This window comes from Rhinolophus sinicus, chromosome 3 (genome assembly GCF_057876585.1).
Source record: "Rhinolophus sinicus isolate RSI-liver-muscle chromosome 3, RSI-T2T, whole genome shotgun sequence".
In the NCBI taxonomy this organism is placed as follows: domain Eukaryota; kingdom Metazoa; phylum Chordata; class Mammalia; order Chiroptera; family Rhinolophidae; genus Rhinolophus; species Rhinolophus sinicus.
In genome coordinates, this window is record NC_142503.1 from 156,440,862 (window position 1) to 156,462,071 (window position 21,210).

Below are 21,210 nucleotides of genomic sequence, written 5' to 3' on the forward strand. Positions count from 1 at the left end.
AGCAAGGCCTGGCTCAGTAGTGCCCCCTCCTAGAAGATGCCTTGTGCTCAAGCTCCTATAGTGTGGGGTCTCACCTCTGCCCGGAGGCCACCTTCACTGCACCAGAATTTGTGGCGTATGATGTCTGTTCCCATAGTAGAGTCCCTGAGGAACTCCCCACCCCCGTCTACTCCAGCGCCCAGCTCAGGGCCTGCTGAGGTTCATGGAACTGTTCGGCTGCTAAGGGAATCCAGCCATGCCCTTCATCCCTGGCTCCCCAGCCCCCTGGATTCTATCCTTCCGCTCTTACCTAGCACCCAGTTAATGTCTCTGTTTACCCTGAAAACATTTTCTTAATGACAAAAAAATCATAGGTTAAAAATCTCGAGCAGTGAAATAGCAGATGACGTTGTGTGGGCAACTTCCCAGAGGACACAGAACGCACGTCTCCTGAGTGGGTGGCCTTATAAGGACAGGTTCAGGAGGAGAGTGGGCAGGAGGCAGGGCCACCCGCCTGGAGAGCGGGATGCTGGGGTGGGGGTGGGTGCCCCAATGCTGGCCTGGGAGTGGAGCCAGCAGGGGTACTGGCTAGGACCCAGTTCTACAGGCGGAGTTGGCAAAGTGCCACCTCCACAGGCCCTCATTGGGCCAGAGCCCGCCTGTTCCCCTGTCTTCACTGCCATCGTCACCAGCACAGGCACTGACTGCTCTCAGCCACCTGCACGCTGACCCACACCACCCAGCCTTGCACTGGGAAACCTTTCACTTCAGGACAGGCCATTTCTCATTCTTCCCACCTTCCCCCAGTCCAGGGCCCAGCAGGGCCTGGCACCCAGCTGGTATGCAATAAAGGTTTGCTGGGTGGAAAATTAGTACGTGAATGGTTCTTTGGTAGTAGTTGTGGCTCATCAGCTGGGCTGTAGCACCTGGAATGCAGGGGTAACTTCTTCTCCGAGGGTCTAGTGCAGGGCTGAGTGCACAGTCGGGGCTTAACAAAGGATTTGGTGGTTGAGTGGGCCCTGCCTTTGAGTCGAGCTGAGCAATCCGTTCTTGCCCCATTCAGGGTCACCCTTGTCCCCAGCACCTGCCAAACTCCTCCAGATAATGCCTGGGGCAGGGGGTTTACACCCCTTGAGGACAGTGGGGGTGAGTGCGTGTGAGAGTTTCTGGGAGAGTCCTGGTTGTCCAAGCATTCCTCTGACCACAGCATGTCTGGGAATACAGCTCTGGCCCTTAGGATCTGAGGGTAAGGAGAGTGTGCAGCAGGCGGTCCTTGTACTGAGGGAGGGGCTCTAGAAGCCTCCCCCAACCCTCATTAGAAAAGACTTTCAGAGGGGGTGGCCCGTTGGCTCAGTGGTTAAAGTGCGGTGCTCATAACACCAAGGTCGCCGCTTCAATTCCCACATGAGCCAGTGAGCTGTGCTCCCCACAACCAGATTGAAAACAACGACTTGACTTGGAGCTGATGGGTCCTGGAAAAACACGCTGTTCCCCAATATTCCCCAATAAAAATTTAAAAAAAGAAAAGACTTTCCTGAGCTCCCCACAACCCCAAATCGTCTTGGCAGTGAGTCTTACCTAGAGACAGCAGGGATGGTCAGATGAGAAGAAGAGCTGGGAGGGTCACCCCTCCCCTTTGCCAGCTTTTACTGGGCTCCAAACCCCAACATTTATGAGCCACTATTCATGATTAAGCATTGTCCTCTCCCTAAATCCTCTTAAAAGGCAAAGCGTGTTCCCTGCAGGCTCCCATAAAGGAATTCTCTAATCACCAGATAAGACAGGAGGACAGGGCAGCTAGAGGTCAGGCTAGGGAGAGGGGCTGGGAGGACATAGGAAGGAAGGGGGCCGAGGGGGGAGGAGGGACCGGGAAGAGTAAGCTCCTGCCTTCTACACTTGATCCTGGGAGGCCAGCTAGAACCTAAGGGTGCATCCCCCCTCCACCATCCCCAGAGTGGAAGGGTCAGGGCCAAGACAAGGCTCTGGCAGCCCCTCAGCTGGCCCTGTACCCAGTACCAGGAGAATGTTGTCAGCTGCAGGACGTTGACTCAAGTTGAAGCAAGAGTCCCAGAAGCTCCTAGCAGAGGCGAGAGAGAAGTGGAGCCAGCTGTATCAGCTTGAGCCTGGGGAGGATCCAGCCTTGCTTGAGACCCTGACCTCTAGGTAAGGCCTGCTCTACCGTCATTCTGCTCCAAAATAGGACTGTCCCTTGTATAAAGAATAATACAGAAACACAACAAAACTCCCTGATGTGACCGCCTGAAATTCCTCCATTAGTTATATATTAGTTTGGGTCAAGCATTGCCCCTCTGTGCTAGGCTGAATGGTTCCCTGAAGATGTCCATGTCCTCATCCCTTGAATTGTCACCTTACATGGTAAAAGGGACTTTGCAGATATGATTAAGTGAAGGATTTTGAGATGGGAGATTATTCCGGACTATCCTGGGGTGCCCAGCGTAACCACAAAGCTCCCTATGAGGAGGCAGAAGGGTCAGCTAGATGGGGGCAATACGCGTATTTCCCTGGGAAGGAAACACATCAAGAACTTGAAATTTCAGCCTGAAATAGTTTATAAAACACCCCCCCAACCCTCCCCCACATCAGAGTCAGGAGGCCTTCTTCTATCTGCTGGCACTGGGCCTCTGATGGAACACAGGGGGGACATAGGAGAGGAGACAGAGTATAAAGGGACCGAAGTGAAAGAAGCAAGGCAGAACTTGCTTCATTCTGCAGCCTTGGGTCAGGCCTTGTTTCACCACCTGTTGCCCTGACTCTGCCATCCTGGCTTCCTCTCCAAGGGTCACCTTGTTGAGACCCTGCCCTCAGGGAGCTGACTGTGTCATCTGCTATTTCAAGGGGCCACCAAATGCAGCTACCTGACCCTTAGTATTAGCTGTAGATTAACCTTCTCCCAGGTGGCACTCCCAGAATCCTTTGCTCCAGCCACCTCCTTAAACCCTCTGACCAGAGATAGGAAGAGGTTCTCCCAGGTTTTCTGAATTCAGTTATAAATATTGGAGATTTGTTAACCATAACAATGATGAGGAGGATGATTAGAATAACGGTGGTGCTCCTTACCTGAACAAGGCAGGGTATAAATATGTATAAATAAGTAAATAGCTACTAGATACCATGCGACAGCTTCCTGTGTGCTATCCTGTTCAATCAACCTAGTTGGGAAGTTTCAGTATTCCTATATGATGGGTAAGGAACTGAGGCACAGAGAGGTTATGTGACTTTCAAAAGGACACACAGCTAGTTTGTGAGAGGACTGTAGTTTCAGCCCAGGTCTGACTTCAGAGCCCATGCCTTTAACTACCACACTATTCTACTGGCTAAGAGTGTTTTAAACTAAAAATGATGCCTTCATGTTTCTTTTTTTTTTATTGGGGAGGGGAACAGGACTTTATTGGGGAACAATGTGTACTTCCAGGCCTTTTTTCCAAGTCAAGTTGTTGTCCTTTCAATCTTAGTTGTGGAGGATGCCGTTCAGCTTCAAGTTGTTGTCCTTTCAGTCTTAGTTGTGGAGGGTGCAGCTCATCTCCAGGTCCAGTTCCCGTTTCTAGTTGCAGGGCCGGCAACCTTGTGGTTGAGAGGACACGCTCCAACCAGCTGAGCCATCCTGGAGCTCAGTGGCAGCTCAGCTCAAGGTGCCATGTTCAATCTTAGTTGCAGGGGGCGGAGCCCACCATCCCTTGCATGACTTGAGGAGTTGAACCAGCAACCCATGTGGGAATCGAACCAGCAGCCTTCGGAGTTAGGAGCATGGAGCTCTAACCGCCTGAGCCACTGGGCCAGCCCCCATGTTTCATTTTTTTAATCAAGCAAGAGCATTCTAGGGATGGGAATGTTTGGGGTAGGTGGCAGAAGGATGGGTGGAGTGGTATGGGAGGAGGGCATGTGACGTGCGTGAGGGGCCTGTCAACTGGTTGCCACTAAACAAGGGGGCTTAATAAAGTGGCAGACTGAGGCCAGATTACTTTAATCAAAACATTAATAGCTTTGGCTTTAACATTACATCTTAGAAATCGAAATTGAATTTTACTATCTTTTCCAAATGCGGTTTAATTTTTGGCCAACTTTATGACATTTTGCTGATTTTCTCAAATAGCTTTGCATTGTTGCAAGTAATTCAAAGCAAGTTTTAAGACCAGAGACTATTTTTAATGCGATTTCAAGTTGGCAGGCATCAAGACTTAGTGGAAAGCATGCAGGGGCTTGATGCACCTCAGGAGACCTGGGTTAGTCCCAGACTTGCTGTTTAGGTCTATGTAGGCATGCAGAATCCTTGCTGTACATTCAGATAAGGTGTCAGGGTTGAAGCTGAGAAACGTGGAAGATTTTTTTTTTTTTTTTTTTTTTTTTTACAGGCTTCAGCTCTAGGTCCAGACCTGTTTGCTAGGTATAGCGGGTAAGAAGTTCTGATTCTGTGGTAAGTGCTGCAGGCCTTTGCACAGGGCCAGCTGGGAAGGGCAGGGGCACCTGTGTCTTGGCATCTGACCTCTGTTTGCCTGAGTCCTAGGCAGCTCTAGCAACTGGTCCCCTCAATCCCTGGGGAACTCCAGAGGGTAGGCCTGGGGTGACTAGAGAAAACTCCGGGCCCAACCTGCCCACACCCTAAATGAGGACAGACTGATGTAGGACCACAGATTGTCAGAGCAGAAGGGGACACAGACTCGCTGTCCCTGAGGGTCACACACTGGACATGGGCTTATTACCCTGAATAAGAATCCCCAGAGATGTTGGCATAAAAACAGACACATAGATCAATGGAACAGAATAGAAAGCCCAGAAATCAACCCACACATATATGGTCAATTAATTTATGACAAATGAGCCAAGAGTATATGATGGGAGAAGGACAGTCTCTTCAATAAATAGTATTGGGAAAACTGGACAGCCACATGCAAAAGAATGAAACTCGACCATTATCTTATACCATACACAAAAATTAACTCAAAATGGATTAAAGACTTGAATGGAAGGCCTGAAACCATAAAACTCCTAGAAGAAAACAAGCAGTAACCTTCTTGACACAGGTCTTGGCAATGATATTTTGGATATGCTACTGAAAGCAAAAATGAATAAGTGTGAGCCAATCAAACTAAAAAGCTTCTGCACAGCAAAGAAACCATCAATAAAATGCAACCTAATGAATGGGAGAAAATATTTACAAATCATGTATCTGATAAGGGGTTAAAATCCAAAATATATAAAGAACTCAAACAACTCAATAGCAAAAAAACCCAATCTGATTGAAAAAATAGGCAGAAGATCTACACAGACATTTTCCCAAAAAAGACACACAGATGCCCATGCTCAAAAGGTACATGAAAAGGTGCTTCAGCATCACTAATCATCAGGGAAACACAAATCAAAACCACAATGAGATATCACCTCTCACCTGTCAGAATGGCTGTTATCAAAAAGAAGAAATAAGTGTTGGCGAGGATGTGGAGAAAAAGGAACAATGTTATTCTGTCAGTAGGATTGTAAATTGGTGCAGCCACTATGGAAAACAGGATGGAGGTTCTGTTTAAAAAGTTAAAAATAGAACTACCATATGATCCAGCAATTCCACTTCTGGGTATTTATCCAAAGAAATGAAAACACTAATTAAAAAAGATATATACACCCCCATATTCATTGCAGCATTATTTATGATAGCCAAGGTACAGCAACAACCTAAGTGGCCATCAATAGATGAATAGATAAATATATATGTATGTGTGTGTGTGTATGTATATATATATGTATATATATATATATATATATATATATATATATATATATATATATATATAATGGAATATTATTCATCTATAAAAAAGAATGAAATCTTGCCATTAGTGACAATATGAATGGACCTCAAGGACATCATGCTAAGTAAAATAAGTCAGACAGAGAAAGACAAATACGGTATGTTCTCATATGTGGAATCTAAAAATAAAAACCAAGTTCACATATACAGAGAATAGATTCGTGGTTGCCAGAGATGGCGGTAGGGGTTGGGGGGTGGGTATGGGAGAAATGGGTGAAAGGGGTGGATAAAAAACAATTTTAAAAAGGAATCCCAAGAGAGCTTCTTATAAAAACAAAACAGATTCCTAGGAGCCGCCAAGTTGGACTCTCTGAATCAGATAATCCAGGAGAGGGGCCTGGCACTTTCCAACAAACTCCCCAGGGGATTCTCATGAATAGCAGCCAGGTCTAATCTCTCCACTTTTCTTGGGTAAACTGAGGCCCAAAGAGGTCTTCAGCCAGTCATCAACAGGACCAAAAATCTGAAATTAGATCTTTGGACCAACAGTCAGATGTTCTCTCCACACCGAGACCAGGAGCCTACTGGACCCAAAAGAATTGCACATCTTTTTTTTGGTTTTGTTTTAATTTTCTTAAAATCAAAGTTACTAATGCACACAGTTTAAAGAGTTAAAAACAGGTAGTTTTACAAGGCTTGTATGAAAAAACACAGCTCCTCATCCATGCTCCCCCATCAGCCCCTCCCCATAGGCAACCATTTTCAACTTTTTAAGGTCATTCATTTGGTATTGAAGGAAACCAGAATGTGACTCCAAAATGTGCTTCTTTGACATAAAAATTATTTTGAGCTGAAGCCAGTTAAGAAGCAGCAAATGCAAGAAAAGCTCTTCCTACCCTTCTTTGTCTAAAGAAGGATATAAATTCCCTTTGCCTGGAGATAGATTCTTATCCTCCTAGGTTTGCGCCAGAGGAATCTGCAAACAAACCTTACTCAATTAGTTCCCTCCCATATATCTACCTTCCAACAATATGCCATGCTTAGAAGCCTAAAAATTGATTTCCTTTATCCTGTTATTTCTCTACAAATGTGCTCTTTGTTGAAGATGCTATATAAGCCGGATTCTAAGCTTCTGCTTTGAGTTACTTTTCATTGAGGTTTTTCCCCCATGATGCGTGCTGTATGCCTTAACAAACTGTTAGTTTTTCTCCTGTGAATCAATCGGTCCAGCTGAAAACCTAAGATGGATCAAGTTTTGCGTCCCCTATAGTATTTGCTCTCACCCTTGGTATTGTTTGCATGTTTACAATGAGCATGCATCGCTTTGTCATTCTTATGTGGTCTACAGTTAGAAGGGATTGTCAGGTCTAGCATCGGTTTGGGATGCCCAGGCATCGCAGTGCCCAGTGGTCACTGGGCACAGGCCACCAACTCCTCCAGGGCTTGCTCTTGGTGATTGCCATGGACCAGCAGCACCTCCTTGATCCGGTCCTGCTGGAAGCCCATGTCGCTGAACTGTGCCCAGAGGCGCAGGAATTCCCCTGCCTGAGAAAGGGGAGGCAGAGAGCGCAGTGGGAACTCGGGGAGGCTTGGCCGCCAACCTGGGGAACCCCCTGCCTGGTGCCCTCTGTATCCACTCCCAGAAAGCTGTGGCCCCCTCAGGCTAGGTGACCCTGCTCCTGGGCAGCACCTGCATTTTCCCTGGACTTCTGAGGTGACATGGGTTCAGACCTCCCTTTCTGTACCAAGGAAGGAGGCCCCAGCCTGGCCACTGGCTCGGTCCTGGTTTTACTTCCCTCCTCCAGCTCACTCCTGACTGTATGTGCTTGGGTGCTGGGGCAGGAAGAAGGAGGCCAAATACTGGTGGTCAGCGGATACACAGCCTGGGGTCTCTGCCCAGGCCCCAAACCTTGCCGAGGTATCACATAGCACAGCCTCCACTTTCCTTCCTTCTCTGGCCCCAGTGCGTGAAACTTCCCTGTTTCTCCTCCCTCCCTCCTCCTCTGTATCTCTCCCACCCCCATGTCTCTCCTTCAGCCTCTGTGAAGAGCTGCTCAGCGAGCCTGCACCAGCTGCTGATTGTGGACAGGTCATATTCAGTGGGCACTCAGAATGTACTCCTGGGCCCAGAGCTGCCTGTTTTCTGGGTTGCAGGCAGGTGGCAAACTCCTCGAGCAGAGTTCAGGCCTCTTTGTGCTGCCTGTGGCTCCTATCTGGGTGTCTAACAAAACGGTGGCATTCAATAACACTTTTTGTATTGATTCATCTAAATAACACAAAAGCCTTGCCTCCAGTTTCCCTCCCCACCCTTACCCCTCTCCTTCCCACGCTTCATCTCCCTTGGCTGTCTCCTTCTCCCCAGGGCTGAACAAGCAGGCTACCTCCTTATGGCCCCCAGGCTGGCTCTGGCGCTGTGCGCCCCTGCATGCCAGGCTACTGTGTGTGTGACCCCTCCTCCCTGCCCCTGCAGCTCAGGCAGGCAGCCTGCTGACCTGGCTCTCCGAGAACTGAAACATCTCCATGGCCTCCTCCACCAGGCCCTCGTCATAGCCCTGCTGCAGCAGCCGGTCGCAGGCGCTGAGGTAGCTGAGAAACTGGTACGGAAAAGGGCAAAGAAGGAGGGGTGGTAAGAGGAAAGGCAGGGCAGCAGATGGGGTAGAGTAGGCAGCTGAGGACCCCGTTAAGGCCTGAGCTCGGGCCAGGCTGATCAGCCAACTCCTGGCATACAACATGGCCCCAGAAAGCCCATGAGCCAATAGAAGAGGGATAGAGGTCTCCTGTAGGGACCTGCAGACAGGTGGACAGCAAATCCTCAACAACTGTCCCAAACTGCAGGCTGGAATCCAGGAAAAGGGCTGTCAGGGTGAGCTAAGGTGTTCCCAGAACCCAAGTGGGGAGTGTCTCACCCACCACCACCCCCAACCTGCTCATCTTCCCTAGAGAGCACCCACCTGTGTGAAGGTGACTCCTTACTCATCCACACCAGTGCACCCCCACCCCACCCCCAGACAAATACGAGGTCGAATTAAGTTCATGAACCTGTTGCAACGATATTGCTAATCTTTTTTGATATCAGAGGGATTATTCATGATGAATGTGTACCAACTGGAAAGTTAACCAAGTTTACTATTTGGAAGTGCTGAAAAGGCTGCATGAAAAAGGTAGACAAAAATGACCTGAACTTCTTGCCAACAATTCCTGGCTCTTGCATCACGACAATGCACCAGCTCACAAGGCACTGTCTGTGAGGGAGTTTTTAGCCAGTAAACAAATAACTTTATTGGAACACCCTCCCTACTCACCTGATCTGGCCCCCAATGACTTCTTTCTTTACCCGAAGATAAAGGAAATATTGAAAGGAAGACATTTAGGTGACATTCAGGACATCAAGGGTAATACGACGACAGCTCTGACGGCCATTCCAGAAAAAGTTCCCAAATTGCTCTGAAGGGTGGACTGGGCACTGGCTTCGGTGCATAGCTTCCCGGGGGGGAGTACTTCGAAGGTGACCATAGTGATATTCAGCAAAGTACGTAGCACTTTTTCTAGGATGAGTTCGCGAACTTAATTGTCTGGTCTCGTACATCTCTGCCACCCAGGGCTGCAAGAGCCCCCACTATGCTACAGTCCTGCACAGGTGCTGGAACGGGGAAGAGACAGACGAGGATCCCGCGGGGCGGATAACCTGTGCAGGTCACTACCTGCTTAGTCCTCAGGGGCTGCTTTTGCCCTCAGGATCAAGTGCTGCCTCCCAACTAGGACCGAAAGGCCTGTTCCTGCCCGTCAGTCACCTCAGCTCCTCCCCCAATCCCCTGGGTCTCTGCATATCTGGCTCCCTTGCCAAGGCCAGCCTCACTCCTCTTGCCTGGGACCCTCTCTGCCCCGTTTCCAAGGCGCCATGCCTGGTGCTTCCCCTACCACAGCACATACAATTTTGTCTTTCTCATCTCGCTCATCCACTAACTTTTTGCTCCATGAGGGAAGGGTTGTGTCAGTCTTATTCACCACTGTGTCCTCAGCACCCAGCATGGCAGGCAGAGGGACTCAATAAATACATGCTGTGATGTAAAGTGAATTAAAAGCCACCTTTAAAGAGCTCACAGCTCAGTGGGGGAGATAAACCAGATATGGGAAACTGTGAGTGCCAGGCAAATCAAAGCAGGATTTATAGGGAGTTGGTGCCAAATAAAGGCTTCAGACCACAAGAATTATGGGTATACATGGAGAAGAAACAGGTTGGGTTTCTGCAGACTGTCAGAGCTGGGCAGAAAGCACGGATAATATAGACTAATGGTTTTCAAACTGTTTTAGCTTCTAAGCTGTCCAAGCACCTGCCCCAGGATACACAGACCTTGTTCTGAGCACATTTGGAAAACCACCCAGCCAAGCCCTCCTTGCACAGTTGAGGAAACTGAGGTCCAGGCAGGGTGGGCAGCCCCAGTTAGGATGACCCTGAAGGCCCGTTAATTCTCCAGAGCTGTGGGCTTGGCTGACACTGTGGTTGGGTCTACACAGCTCACCTCCATCTACTCACTCCTGCGTCTGTCCACTTCCTTCTCCAGGAGCTGAGCCCAAGGGTCTTCTTAACAACTACCCTGCATGCCAAGCTCCATCAGAGTCTGCTTCCTGGGGAACCCAACCTACAACAGTGGTTTGTATGTACCTTGTTTTCCACCATGGCACCTAACTGCATCTAAACACCCAGGAAGTGCCCCATAAAACTGTTCACCAGATGGATGGATGGATGGGTGAACAGAAAGAGAGAGAAGTGGATATGGGTATGGGTAAACCATTAGTTGAGGGAAGTGGTTAGAGCTGCGCCATCCAATATGTTAGCAAGTAGCCATATGTGGCTATTTTAATTTAAATTTAAATTACAATTAAAATTCTCAGTCACACTAGCCACATTTCAAGTAACCACACATGGCTAGTGGATACTGTGTTGGACAACATAGGTATGAAACGTCTCTCTCACTCCAAAAAGTTCTATTGGGCAGTTCCGGAGAGATTCTTGGCTGCCCAAAGCTCCAGCACCCTGTATTTGGGGCAAAGACCAGGATAGGAATAGAATATCGAGACTCCCCAAATGGACATGAGGATTCCTGATAAACTGCTATGGAGAAGGTAGTATTAGGGTCTTTAAACTTGTTCACAATCCCCAATAATTAATGTCAGGGTGAGATTCTGCCTCTAAAGAGAAGGAAGCAAATTTATTTAAATTAAAGATAAAATCACGTGACCACTCGCCTGGCTCCAGCTCCACAGCCCCCAGCTCTGGGCCCCCCACTCCTCTGGGCCCCCCACTTGCCTGTCTCCAGCTCACAGCCCCCAGCTCTGGGCCCCACTCACCTGGCTCAGGCTCTGCCGCCCTGTCTTCTGCAAAGCCATGATGGCCCTGTGCGTGGGATACCCCAGGGCGACCACTGGCCCGATGAGGTCTTGCTCCTCTTGGCTCAGGGCGGATAGCAGGTCAGCAGAATCAGGGTACAATCTGTGGGTGATGAGAGACTGGGGTGCCTGCCCAAGAGGTGGCAGGCAGGTATATGGGCTGAGGGGCTGAAAAAAAGACAAGCTGATGTGTCATTTATCACTGGAGACAATACCTGGCTGGGCAGGACATTTTTAAAGGTGCCTTTGCATGCCATCTTCTATACAGAGTGTAGGGGCTAATACTGTGGAGAGTTTGGAGTCCTGAAGACCCGGGTTCAAATCTCAGCTTTCTACTGTTTACTCAATTTACTCATGTGTAAAATGGAGGACACTATACTAGATACCTCAAGGTTTGTTCCAAGGCTTAAATGAGAATGTGAGAAAACTGATTAGCAAAGAGCCTGGCAACAGAAACTGCCAGTACATGATAATATTTCATTTATTGCTTAGAATAACTCTGCAATAGAAATATGATAGGTCCATCCTGTTATCCCATTTTACAGATATTGAAATCAAGGTTCAGAGAAGTGAACGACCTGGTAAATAACACACATTTGGGACCTGAACCTACTTAGTATCAAATCCAGGGTTCTTTACCCCATACCTAGGGGGATCTTCCCAGCCAGACCTCCTCCCTTCTTGAATTTAGATGGGCTGAGGCTTGGCAGGGCATGGAGCCGGGTAGAAACTGGGCACAGCTATGGTGCTGGGGAGACCCCCACAGACTCTGGGCTAAGGTGAGTGACTTCAAGGCATTTCAATCGGTCTGGCAGGCATTACCCCTAACTCTTCCCCCATGAAGAAGCACTTGTCTGCCAGCCCTGAACGCACCACCTCGTCCCCTCCTCCCTAAGGAAAGCCTAGCTGCTGCCCTGGCTCCTGGGGCTGTGTGTGTGTGTGTGTGTGTGTGTGTGTGTGTGTGTGTATGACACAAATGAATTCCCCACACATTCCCATCTGCACTCAGGGGTTTCTCTACCATGACCTCACCCTTGAGTCTGCCCTTTATCCACAGAGTAGAAAACATCCAAGTCTTAGGATCTGAGTCTACTCTTGTGACCTTGAAAAAGATTCCTAGCTGCTTTTTGCCTCAATTTCCTCCTCTACAGAACATCTGCCCCGATCCCCCCCCAACCCTCCCCCCCCACGCCCCATGTTGTTGCTAGAGTTAATTTAAAGTAGACAAGACAAGAGCCATCCTGGCATCAATGTCCGGTCCTTGATATGGGCGTGGCCGGTCAAGTTCACAGAGCCTCTTCTCTGTTTGCTCCTGTGGGAGGGTTACTGGCCCACGTTACAGGTAGAGAAGGGATGGTTCAGACCACTTCAGTGACGTGCCTAAGGTCACACAGCAGTAATGGGAAAGCTGGACCTCAGGTCTCTTTTGGATTTAATTTCACGTTGGCCTTATTCTTTTGCATCTCCTGGTCTGCCTGTGGGACTGCTGGGGGCGGAGAGCTGTGCCCAATTGCCACCTCCTGCAATCAGTCCTGACCTACCCCATCTGCTCTGGATCCAGGTTTTGTGGAGTTTGAGACTCACGCAATTTGGATCTCTTAAAGAAGAAAGACACGCAAGTGTGAGTATAAACTTCCAAGGTACAAGGCCTTGGAAGGAACAGAGTGAGGGGCCTGAGGCTTAAGCTTCACTGGTTTCATGGTCAGTTCCCTTCTGCTCCCGGTTCTTCTGGGAGCACGTACTCCATCCTGAAGTCTCCCCAGACTGCAGCAACCCTCACCCGTCTCTCAGCACCTGACCCCTCCCACCACACAAGGCAGCACCGCCTTGCCCCACACCCCCTTGGCCAGCTCTCCTTGTCCTGTGGTTTTGATCTTGTCTCTTCCAACCCAGTGTCCCGCAGGAATTAACGGACCGTGACTATTGCTTGATTGAGCCTCCAGCTCACCCCTTCTACCGCAAGCCTTGCCCACTGGGAAGCCCTAGGTTTGAGTCACATTCATTACTTCAACAGACATTCATTGAGCACCCCCTATGGGCCAAGTCTGCTGCTGGGTGCTCTGAAATGAATGCGATCCAGTCGCTGCCCTAAAAGAACTCATATTCCCCTGGAAGAGACACACAGCTACTGAATAATTACAGTTATGCGCCTTGTGCCCTAAGAGGCAAAGCAGGCACAATGGGAAACGGAATGGGGGCCCTCGGAGCAGGGAAGATTCTGGCAAAGGGTCGCAGTTAGACTACTAGCGTGATCCAGGACCAGGTGAGACCAGGAAAAGGTAGGGAGGAGGAATGCGAAGAGGAGGGGACTGAGGCTGGGGACCCCGACTATGACTATGGGGCCTCACCGCTGAGCTGCAGCCTTGGCTGAGAGGGCAGGTTCCTTACCGCGACCGTGGGCTTGTGGCTCCGCGGGGGCATGGCGCCAGCTGTGGAGGGCCGCGGGGGTGGCGCGGGTGCACTGGCGAGTGGGGGCGTGGGGTCCACGGGCAGCGCCGAGCTGGGGCAGAGGCTCAGCGCCCGGTGACGGATGCGGTGCAAGAGGGCGCGGGGGCGGGCGGCCGTCCTGCCCTCGGAGAGCCGCCGCCGCGCCCCCGCCAGCTCTGATCTCACTCCGCGCAGCACGTCCAGCGAGCACCCGTGATGGCCCCGGCTGGGGCTCCCTGGAGTGCTGGGCTGGGGGCTGCAAGGACCCGGCTTTTCCTCGCTAGCAGAGGAGGCTTCTTCCTCTTCCTCCTCCTCTTTCTCAGGCGGCTCTTGGGGTCGGGTCTCAGGGCCTTCGGCTAAGGCAGGCGCAGGCAGCAGCCCGCGTTCGGGGCCGACCAGCAAGAGCCAGGCGGGAGGGGCTGACGCGGTCCCGGGGACATCACATTGGAACTTGCAGGGTTCCCGGAGGACAGCCTCCACCCAGAAGAGTGTCCTTCTCTCCAGGCTGAAGTCGTGCTGCCGAGAGAAGGCAACGTGAGACGTTTGGTCAAACAAACTAGGGCCCGGGGCACACCCCTACCCCGGGTCTCCCCGACCCTGCTCAGCCAAAGACTTGCCAGACCTGCACGACTTCCGATTCTGAGCCCCAAGCAGCCATCACAGCCCACGCTTACCCTCGGTTTTAGCTAGCACTGTGGTGGATGGCTATCAATAAACGTTTAATGGCAAACTCTGCATGAGGGATTAAGTGAGGAACAGGTTAAGAGAATGAAATGTAGTGAGACCTTGTATCTAAGTCCCTTTGCCATTCAGTATGTAATTGAACGATAGCGGCTTAAAAACTTTCTCCAATAAAATTTGTTCTTAGCAAAGAAGCTTTCACTTGAGCCCAGCACCATTTGCCAGAGAACAGTCAGCCTTGGAGGCCTGCCCAGGCACATAAACCTCCCTACCGAGTAATACCTGCGCCCACCCCTTTTGCTGCCATCTGAAGTTACTTTGGGACCCAGGAAATGTAAAACGCGCTAATCTTTGTTGAACCCTACTTAGTAGGTTCTAGTGTTATTCCCATTTCCAGATTGTGAAAATTAGGTTCAGAAAATACAATTTTTGCGAGGGGTCAGATTGGTGGTGAGCGGCTGAGCTGGGAGTCCTCTGTCCATCTGACTGTCATGCTCTCTCCACTGCATATCCAGACACCTGAAAAAGCAATCTGGGGCGCACATAAATACTCTAACTTGAGAGCTTATAAATGAGGCAAAAATACAATATTCCTGTTGCCTACCTTTAAAATTAAGAACCAGAAATAAAGAATGCCATTAAAAATATTTAAAGGCAATTTCAATGCTCTATGATGGCCAATTAAGGAAGAAAGAGGCTGGGGGAAGAGGTGTGTGTGTGAGGGAAAGGGGAGACAGACAGACACAGACGCACTAGATCATCGGCACTGTCCCCTCCCACCTCTGACATTGCTGAGAGGAACCTAACATAGCTGTCCCGGTGTGGCTCCCTGACTGAGGTCAAGGACTGCATTTTGTTCCTCTGTATCCTCAGGGCCCAGGGCAGACCTGGCACAGAGTGGACATTAGCAAGTGTGTGCAGAATAAGTGGTTAGAGAAAGAGATTGGAGTGAAATAGGCAAGTTGTAAAAAATAGAGGTGGGAAAAAGACAAACTTCAGAACTGATGAGACAGACTTGTAGAGAAAGAGACTAAGAGATAAAGAGACAGCCAGCAGGACTTAAGGGATAAAATGATACAAAGACCCAATAAAAATACCAACACATGTGATTTATGGAACTCATCAAGAATTCTACAGTTCATATGAAAAGCAAGTAAGGACAGCCAAAGACAAAAAGATAAATAAGGAACTCTCCAAAGACAAAAAGATAAATAAGGGGAGGCTGACCCTACCAGCTGTTTTATTATATTTTATTGTATTACAAAATATCCATAATTAAAACTATGGTACTGGCACAGATGAGGGTATGGGATAGAAAGTTCAGAAATAGCCCTTAATATCTATGGGGCTTTAGTAAATAATAAAGATGGCATCTCAAGCAATGGGAAAAAGAGGAATTAGTCAATAAATGGCGTTAGCTAGCTGGCAAAAAAATTTTGGATGCATTCTCACATTATATACACAAGGATAATTCCAAAAGGATGAAAGATTCAAATGTGTGATATAAAACTACAAAAGCATTAGAAGAAAATAGGACAGAAATCCTTTATAACCTCAAGTGGGGAAAGGCTTTCTTACTCTGAATCAAAATCCAGAAGCCATAAAAGTGCACACAAGCACATGTGTAAAATCTGCATGCCGAATACACCCTATAAGCAAGGTCAAAGACAGATGACAAACTAGTGGGGGAGATAGCACTCACATCACAGACAAAGGGCTAAATTTACTACTATAGGGAGTGCCTAGAAATAGGTAAGAAAAAGACCAACAGCCCAGCAGGAGAATGGACAAAATATGGACAGTCCACAGAAAAGAAAATACAGATGGCTCTTAAACACAGGAAAAGCTGCTTAACCTCACTCATGATAAGAGAAGACAAAATAAAACTACACCAAGATACCATTCGCCTATTCCTTGGCAAAGACCCAAAGCCTGAGGATACTCAGTTGGAAGTGCAGATGATAAAGGCCTCTAGTAGGTGCTGGTTGGGATGTAAATCAGTATAACCCCTATGGAGGGCAATTTGGTAATATATTCAAACAAATTCAAAAGAACATTTGCATATACTCATTTCTTGCGGCATTGTCTGTAATGGTAAAAGACTGGGAAGAACCTAAGTGTCCATCGAGAGGGGATTCTGTTGTTAAAGTATGGTGCATCCATAAAATGCAATATTCTGCAGTGACAAACAAAACTGAAGAAGCTTTCTATGTACAGATATGGAAGATCTTAAAATATAACAAGTGGAAAAATCAAGAAGAACAGTGTATATGAAATGCTACCTTCGGTGTTAAAAAAAGGAAGAAATAGCTATATTTGCTTATATATGCACACATAATAATCTCTAGAAGAATACATTAAAAATGAGTAACAGAGGCCATCAGCGATGAGGTGCAGGTGGAGACCAGGGCAGATGGGAAGGTTAGTGGCAGGGTCAGCAAACTGCCTGGGGCCAAACTGACCCCCACCTTGCTTTTGTAAATAAAGTGTTATGGGAACACAGCCATGCTCACTTTTTCCTTTCCCTAATGTCTATGGCTCTTTCCCTCAACAGCAGAGTTGAGTAATTACCAGAGTTTTTACTACCTGGCCCTTTACAAAAAAATTTCGACCCCTGCTCTATACCATTTTTTTTTTTTTTTTTTTCAGTTTTAAATTGTGTGAAGATATTTTCTCTCTTTAAAAAATTAAATGAGGGGTGGCCGGATAGTTCAGTTGGTTAGAGCGCGAGCTCTTAACAACAGGGTTGAAGGTTCAATTCCCGCATGGGATGGTGGGCTGCGCCCCCTGCAACTAAAGATTGAAAACAGTGACTGGACTTGGAACTGAGCTGCGTCCTCCACAACTAGATTGAAGGACAACGATTTGGAGCTGATGGGCCCTGGAGAAACATACTGGTCCCCAATATGCACCCAATTTAAAAAAAAGTGATTAATTAAAAAAAAGTTAAATGAAGGAAAATTAACTCTAATTAAAGGGAAACTATGAAACAACAAAACATAGACTTGTCGAGGCTTTTAAGTATGGAAGGAAGAGCCCCTAGGAAAAGAGCAGGGTAGAGGGGATTCTGACAGACTTGTGTTGGAATCCTGGCTGTGTCACTCATAAGCCATGTGACCCTGGGGATCACTCAGGTGGGAGGTTTGGTTTCCTACACCATGGGGTAGGAATACGCAACTGCTAAAAGGATCATAAAAATGAGAGAGAAGAGTAAACATATAAAGAGGACCTGGCACGGGCCTGGCGCATAACAGGTGCTCAATAAATGGTAGCTGTTATTATTTTTCTCTTTAGGCCACGTTAGCTTCGTCTGGTAATCTAATCACTATGTATAACATTGTTGTAAATGGAATACAGCTCAGTGAACTCGAAGGACTTATCAGGAGAGGCTGTAAATCATACTTGGAGTCTCGTGCTTCTCTATTTGTTAGTTTGGCCCAGCAGTTAAAGAAATGGAGGCTTAGGAAGGGAAACAGGCTTAAGAGAGTGCAGGTGCCCATCTTGAGAGCAGGGGGCAGAGCCAAGGTCAGCACATTGCTGGGACATTAGACAGGGACTTGGCAGAAGGGTGCCCATTTCTGCTATGAGGAGACTTCACCTTCAGAATAGCCTCTTTCCAGCTTGGCTTGAGCTCAGCAGGGAGGGGAAAAGTGTGATAATCCACCCCCACTGGAGCTAAGTAAAGCAAGTTCCTCTTTTGAACAACACAGGCCTACTGCCAGAGTGAGCCCACAGCACAGGCTGCCTGGGGACAGCGAGAGCTCCTGCCCCACAGAGCACGGGGCCCTGGACACTGAGCGCTGGGCTTTACAAAGCTTATTTCAGTTCTGGAAACTTCAGTCCTGAGGAGCCTCAGTGTAACTCCAGGGTCTGCAGATGAAGCAAACCTGCTCTGAGCATCCTGCTTCCGTGCCCGCAGGTCTCTCCGGCCCCTCTACCTGACCCTGCCCAGGCCTCTCCGTCCTGGACGGCGCTCTCAGCTCCGCCGTTCCAGCAACCCTCTTTTGCCTTCCATCAATACCTGTCCTGTGTCTCTCCTGTTCCAATCCTGCCCTTAGCTAATACAAAATGATCTGGAGTCAGGACCTGGCTTTTTGTTTTGCCATTAACTTTGGACAAATCATGTCCTTTCTGTGGGCCTCAGGTTCCTCATGCTCAAAATGAGTGAGAGCGGAACTAGATCCTCAAACTTTTCTACAAAGCGCCCCGCAGACAGTGGAGATGAGCACACAAGAGTCTGAGGACTCAATCCCAAGAGGCCCAACACCAGCTCCACTGTTTTTGCAATCTTGTTTCATTTTTGAAAAATTCATGGGAATTTTATATTCTACCCCATGATACATCGGTTATAACATAAACGCCACAGGTTCCCCCTAAATCTTCAAGTCAACTTGACTCTCCAGGGAGTTAAATAGTCATGTTTATCCCGAGGCCGGATGTGATATGACCGCATACGCCAGGTGCACTTCCCAGTGTGTGAACCACGGGGCACGGGGTGCTTGAAAGGTGCCTCCAGGGAAGACGTGCTTTGGGCCTGGGGCATAGTAACACCTTCTAATGTGACCCAGGTAACTGTCTACATTTTAACAGAGAATTCTGGAGCTATTGCCCAAAGGAGTGATTCTAATGGTGGAATTTTAGACACGGCAGCAGGCTGATAAGGGAGAGAGCAACTGGAACCTCCTTGCAATGACTCTTAGTCACTTCATACAGGCAGCCTTCCAGTTATCCTAAGGCTAAAATAAGACCCACTAAGTAATCCCCATCACCAGGCAACCAGCCTTCTTCATGAAACACCTTTTCTTCTTGGGTTATGTCCAAACTCCCCAGACTATATCAGAGCAGGCCTGGCTGCCCTTTTAAATCAAGGAACAAGGTCCCAGAAGGCTCAGCCTCAGACCCACAGACCCAGGGATTGGGAGACAGACAGTCAGATACACTTACCATAGAACCCAGCAGAAGCTCCCTGCAGGCTGGGACACTGAGCTCTGGTCCAGGGAGGGGCTCTGTGCCTGTCACAAAGGCCTTGGGCACCTTGAATGGGACACCATCGAGGGCACTCATTCTGTCAGAGGAGTGTGGAGAAGTGTCACCAGACTCGGGCAGGCAGTCTAGTGGCAGGGAGAGAGCGTCGTCCTGAGGACTGGGCCTCAAATGGCCTCAGCACTCTCCTGGGTAGTGAGTCCCACACAGCCAGAAAGGAAAAGGTGAAGTGGCCAGTGCTGGACGAGGGAGGAAATGAATAAAAACAACGGCATTCAAACTGACAGAAATTGACTATTGCATGTTTAAGTCTTGCTCTAGACCATCATTTCCCAAAACACGATCTACGACTCTAGTTCTAAAGCATTGCATCAAAAGAGTTTTCACCTAGACGTTTAAGGAAGAAATATCAAATCACATAGATTCTTCCAGGAAAGAAGGACTACTTTCTAACTCGTTTTGATTTCAGCATCACCTTGATACCAAAACTGACAAGAAAATTAGAGGCCCATCTCTCATGAACATAAATGAAAAAAAATCTTAACAAAAATAATTATGGATAGAAAAATACAACACTGCCAGGTTGAGGTTTTTTTCAGGAATGAGAGATTGGCTTTCCAAAATCAATCAATGGAAATAAAGATAAATATCAATAGAAAATGAAAATTATATAATTATCTATTTCCACAGATGCAGAAAGAGTGCTTGATAAAATCAATACCTATTCATGATTTTAAGAAACAACAAAAAAACTTTTTCAGCAACTTAGGAATAGAATAGAATTTCCTTAACCTAATAAAGAATATCTCTAAAACAGCTAAAGCAAACACCCTACGTAATGGTGAAATACTGAACGATATCCACAAAATCGGAATTGAGATAAGGATGTCCCCATCATCTCTTCTGTTCAACATTGTACTGGTGGTACTAGCCAGTGCAAAAAGAGAGGGGGAAAAAATAAAAGTTTGAGGATTGAGAAGAAAATAAAACCACCATTATTTCTATATGACATAATTATATGTCAAAAATCCAAAATAATCTATGAATAAAACTCTGAGAATTAGTTAACTTAGCAAGATCCCTTGATACAAGGTTAATATAAAAAAATCAATTATATCTCTATATGCAAGCAACAAACCATGTCCATAGATTGTAAAACTCACTAAAGATATCAGTTTTCCCTAAATTGATTTATAGATTCCAGGTATCAAAATTCCATCACGTTTTTTGGTGTAAATTGGAAAACTAATTCTAAAATTTATGTGAAATGCAAAGAGCCAAGAAAAGCCAAGACAATCTTGAAGAAGAAACAATATAGTTGTAAGATATCAAGACTTAGGCGTACTTTAAAGTTACAGGAATTAAGACAGTGTGGTACTCACATAAGAACTTACAAAGAGACCAGTAGAACAGAAAAGAAAGTCCAGAAACAGACACACACATATATAGATCCTTGATTTATGACCCTGCAGAGCAGTAGGAAAATGAAGGCCTTTTTAGTAAATGGTTCTGGATCAATTGGATAGCCACCTAGAAAAAAAAATCCTGACCTGTACCTCACATCATACAGAAAAATCAATTCTAGGTAGACTGTAGATCTAAATGTAAAAGGTAAAAAGTAAGTGTGAAAGGCAAAAAGGTAAAGCCTGAAGATAAAATTGGAGAACACAATCATAGTGTCAGAATGGGTAAACATTTCTTAAACAGGTTACAAAAAAGACTACGGTAATGGTAAAGGAAAATATGATCAATTGGGTTACATTAAAGTTAAGAACTTCCATTCATCAAAAGATGCCATTAAGAGAATAAAACATATATATATGTATATATATATATACACACATATGTATATATATGTGTATATATATGTGCATATATATATATATATATATATATATATACATATATATATCTCACAGAGTGGGAGAAGATATTTGCAGCATAAAGGACTCATAATCCAATATATACAGAGAACTTCTACAAATCAGTAA

General features: G+C 47.2%; 1 protein-coding gene and 1 long non-coding RNA gene across 4 annotated transcripts; one reads left to right on the top strand and one right to left on the bottom strand.

Annotated features, from left to right (window-relative positions):
* The first annotated feature begins 1,841 nt into the window (after window positions 1-1,841).
* Window positions 1,842-13,158, top strand: LOC141570573 (uncharacterized). 2 transcript variants are annotated; one of them, XR_012494713.2, is made up of 5 exons: window positions 1,842-2,142; window positions 4,350-4,411; window positions 10,303-10,395; window positions 12,690-12,749; window positions 13,022-13,158. It is a non-coding gene; the product is annotated as an uncharacterized LOC141570573 (long non-coding RNA). The 2 variants fall into 2 exon arrangements; XR_016020867.1 differs by having other exon boundaries at window positions 4,350-4,390.
* UBAP1L (ubiquitin associated protein 1 like) lies at window positions 5,813-19,844 on the bottom strand. Of its 2 annotated transcripts, none has more exons than XM_019748689.3 (5): window positions 19,181-19,844; window positions 13,517-14,071; window positions 11,090-11,257; window positions 8,233-8,334; window positions 5,813-7,285 (listed from the first exon to the last, which is right to left on the bottom strand). In XM_019748689.3, exons 1-5 carry the CDS (start codon window positions 19,298-19,300, stop codon window positions 7,151-7,153), a joined length of 1,080 nt encoding a protein of 359 aa, XP_019604248.3. In that variant the 5' UTR covers window positions 19,301-19,844; the 3' UTR covers window positions 5,813-7,150. The 2 variants fall into 2 exon arrangements, with proteins under 2 accessions (XP_019604248.3, XP_019604247.3); XM_019748688.3 differs by having other exon boundaries at window positions 5,819-7,285; window positions 11,090-11,296; window positions 19,181-19,700.
* Window positions 19,845-21,210: the final 1,366 nt, after the last annotated feature.